Source organism: Triticum aestivum, chromosome 5A, assembly GCF_018294505.1.
Source record: "Triticum aestivum cultivar Chinese Spring chromosome 5A, IWGSC CS RefSeq v2.1, whole genome shotgun sequence".
NCBI classification, from domain to species: domain Eukaryota; kingdom Viridiplantae; phylum Streptophyta; class Magnoliopsida; order Poales; family Poaceae; genus Triticum; species Triticum aestivum.
Window position 1 is genome coordinate 548348619 of NC_057806.1, and position 4096 is coordinate 548352714.

The 4096-nt window shown below is 46.5% G+C and overlaps 1 protein-coding gene across 1 annotated transcript in view; it reads right to left on the reverse strand.

Moving 5' to 3' along the window:
- LOC123104680 (T-complex protein 1 subunit beta) overlaps window positions 1-1698 on the reverse strand; it is a 4741-nt gene extending 3043 nt beyond the window's left edge. Inside the window, exons 1-5 of the mRNA XM_044526561.1 lie at window positions 1507-1698; window positions 1346-1402; window positions 910-975; window positions 689-800; window positions 387-515 (exon numbers count right to left, since the gene is read on the reverse strand). Coding sequence (XP_044382496.1) covers window positions 387-515; window positions 689-800; window positions 910-975; window positions 1346-1402 — 364 coding nt within the window. The 5' untranslated portion in view covers window positions 1507-1698. The remainder of the gene's footprint in view (window positions 1-386; window positions 516-688; window positions 801-909; window positions 976-1345; window positions 1403-1506) is intronic.
- Between the last annotated feature and the right edge of the window lie 2398 nt (window positions 1699-4096).

The window sequence follows — 4096 nt, forward strand, 5'->3', positions numbered from 1 at the left end:
TGCACTGCTTTCAAATTTTCGTTTTTCAAGATACTATCTTGTACTTCTAAAATGGCATCAATGCAGAACTGCACTGCTTTCACATTTTCGTTTTTCAAGATACTATCTTGTACTTCTAAAATGGCATCAATGCAGAAGTTACCAACACTGAGGGAGCTGCTTTTTAATCATTTAAGCATGACAAAAAATAATAAGTATGTAAGCGTGAGATCTCATTTTTCAGAATTCACATGTCCGACTGCTCCAAAAAGTGTTGCTATTGTATCATTACTCACCCAAGACTCAGTAACGTGTATTGAAGTAATAATTAAGATGTTGCACAATTTTTAAATGTGAGCCTGTTAGGGATAACATTTTAGATAAACCGTGTCTAAAATGAGGATTACCTGCAATAATAGTCATCGGGTGAATCTTCATGTTAACCAACTTCTCAGCCTCCCTCAAAAGTTCTCCAGCCAAAACAACAACAGAAGTTGTTCCATCACCAACTTCATCATCTTGAACTTTGGAGATGTCTAAGAATGATCATTAAGGACCACATATTCTTTCAATTAGGAAGAACATTCATACAACCAGCTAATCAAATAAGGTCAGGAAAAGCTATAAGAAGCCTATATTGCCAGATCTAGAAATAACCATCACCTCAGCATGAACATCACCAAGCAATAGATTCAAACAAAAAGGATACCAACAAGGACCTTGGCAGCAGGGTTGTCGATATGGAGGGACTTCAAAATGGTAGCCCCATCATTCGTAACAGTGACACTCCGCCCTCGGCCAGTCGACTGAAGGATCTTGTCCTGGGCATAAACAAGGCATCATGTAAGGGAGACACACTAACACTAGCATTCAAAGGGCTGCCATCTTTTGTCCAAATGCACATTTTCTCTGGGAACAGCACACGCATACCATTCCTTTTGGCCCGAGTGTGGTCTTGACCAAGTCCGCGATCGCCATGGCACCAACGAAAGATGCCTGCCAGGAGATGAGACCGAATGAGTTAGAACCCCATATAACAAAAGGGGCTGAACGATAATTCAACAAAGCAGGCAATCTACAGCCTCTTTGCAGTCCAAATAAAAGGAGATGAGTAAGCCCATTGCACACTGTTGCAAAAGCACATTGCAGCCGCAACAGAGCATCGGTAAGCCACAGATCCTATGAAGCGAAACCACTAGGCGGCGGCAGGGAACGCTCAGGCGCCCGATCTGGTGCTCCGCGAGCTGGCCCTTACTCAGCTCTCAGCTGGGAGAGCAGCACCGTGGAACGAACGAACGGACCGACCGACCTAAAGCAACAGTGGAACCGAGCGGATCAGGGAGGAGGGGTTGGGCGGTCGTCTCACCATCCGGGCGCGCTCGCCCTTCTCCTGTATGGCGTCATCCTTGAGCACCCTCTCCATCTGCCCAGCCACATAGAGAGAGAGAGAGGAAGAAAAATTGTCAGGAACGCATCGCGCTGATCCAGCCACGGAGAAGGGGACAGGGGGGCGGCCGGGCTGAGTACCTCGGGGACGGGTCACGGGTCGAGGCGGCAGGCCGGCGGATCTCGGTCCCGTAGTTCGTCGGGGAGGACGCGGCGGCGGAGGCGGGGCGGCGGCGGCGGGGAGCAGTGGCGCAGAAGAGAACACAGCTCAAACGGCGCTTCTAGTATCTACTAGCGCCCTTTGATGTGCGGCCGCGTCGCTCCGCTGGGCCTCCAATGGACTCGGCCCGCTTCTTAGGCGACTGTGCAAAAGAGTTCTCTTCTCTCGATTATCAGGCAAAATAAACTCTTTCTCAAAAAAAAAATCAGGCAAAATAAACTTCTTCTCAAAAAAAACATCAGGAAAAAAAACTACAACTCAAAAAAAATTATGACATTTTCTCAAAAAGAAAAGGCAAACCATGAAAGCCTTGTACCCCTAGGCGTCTAGGGTTTTTGTACTCCGCCATCTCCCCGCCGGCGTCGAGTTAGTGAGTCTTGTTCTGTCCCTGATCTCATAATAGTCCCTCGCCCCGTGACTGCACTCGTCGGCCAGATGGCCGCGTCATCGTCCTCAAGGAGTCCATACGGTGCGGCGGGAGGAAAAGGCAAGGGCGGGGTTGGAACCGATCTAGAAGAGGCAATGAAGCTGAAAGACGAAGAACTTGATGATATTTTTGTGGGTGAAGAGAAAATCTCAGGTCTCTCCAAATCTGCTAGACGTTTGGCGGTTGCAAAGGTGAACACGAACAAGTTTTTTGGTGCAGGTGCATTCAAGGATGCTATGAAATATGCATGGAACTTTGCACACGAACCGGATATCGGGGAAGTTGATGGCAATCTCTTCATGATATAGTGCTTTTGCCTAGGTGACTGAAACAAGGTCATGCATCAGGGTTAGTGAATATTCCGTGGTTTGGTTGCACTTATTGAGGAATATGACGGCAAACAAAAACCAGGATCAGTCAAGCTGGAGCGGATCAACATCTGGGCACATGTTGATGATACTCCGAACCTCTAGGTTGCAAGGCATTGCTGATCAGATGGCTCATAGGATTGGCCTGGTAAACAACATGGAGATGAACCCATCCAGGGTTTAGGTTTACACCCTTGAACCTTAATGGGAAGGAGCAAATTTTTATGCGAGAAGATCGGCTTCTTTTGTGGAGTTTGCGACATCCTTGGTCATAACCTAAGACGAGGTTCATGGGCCGGATGATATAGAGTATGAGGACTATATGATGGCGGTAACCGATAAGAAGGTCATTTATAGTGATTGGAGTGCTAGTCGAGGTGGTTTTGTTGCTTTGGCCAGGGGCATGCCGTTCAAGGGTGCGTGAGGTCGGGACCGTGGTGGTGGCTCGACTGGCACATGAAACATACCATGCAAGGCAGGGAATGACAAGCTTGGATGAAGATGGGGAGTACGAGTTGGATGACTCGTCGACTAGCCCATTAAAGAATACGTCATCTCCAGTAGGTGAAGAGAAGGACAAGGAAAGTGTTGCAATGAAGCTGGACCTTGGTACATAAAATGTGCATGCTAATGTTGAGGATCATGATGTCACCGGAGACAAGAACATGCAAGAAGCGGTGGCTACCAAGGAAGGGCAATCTGGTGATGGGTTGCATGCCCTCCTCTCCCACCTGAATATGTGAAGTGAAGGGATAGGAAGAAACCAAAACAGGGAACTTCACCCTAAAAAAGATGAACTCTGATGAAAAATTGGCAAGCTCCGGTATGGACCACCAGTATTCTCGGTTAGAACTGTTGCGGGATTGGCAACACATGATAGTTCGAGAGGTACACACGTTAGTGCAAAAGACTGCCCCCCCTCCCCAGTGTTATGTCTATAGGAAACTCAAAGGTAGCACTACAACAAATAATCTGGCGTTTAGGTTGGGCTTTGATAATAGTTGTGCCATAGGGAGTGATGGCCGCAATGGCGCTTTGGCTATGTACTAAAATAATTACGTTACAATGAGATTGATTCACTATTCCTAGTATCATATTGATATGAAAATTAGAATAGATGGAGAAGAACAATGGCGGCTTACAAATATCTATGGAGAAGCTAATAAGAGAGAGAGAGAGACACAGAGAGAGAGAGAGAGAGCTTGGAAACTTATCGAGTTCTTGAGATCGGAGTCAGAACTTCCCTACTATGGATTGGTGATTTCAACGAAGTACTACATTAGAGTGATGCTGGGGTCGGCAAGAGGGACACTAAGAAAATGAATGACTTTCGAGAAGTAGTGGATGCGACTGGGACCCTAATTCATAAAACCACCACAAATCGTTTCTTTTATTCAAAAAACCGCCACTATTTGTGCTGACAGTTTCAGAAAATACTGATCACTGGATTATCACTCAATTAGAGATGATGTTTGACAAAAAAACTGATAGCTAGGTCCCATGGTCAGGTGCCATGTGGCCAGGACGAAATAATGCTGCTACTAACAAAATTCACTAATTGGAATCATAGGGAAGAGATCATGTGGAAGAAGTGATCAAGGGTTCAAGGGGATAGCAACACAAAAATCATTAGCGGGGAAGCAGACGGAGGAAGAAGAACAAGATAGGACAACTCGCGATGTCTGATGGAACAGTTGTGACGGATGTTCACGAGAT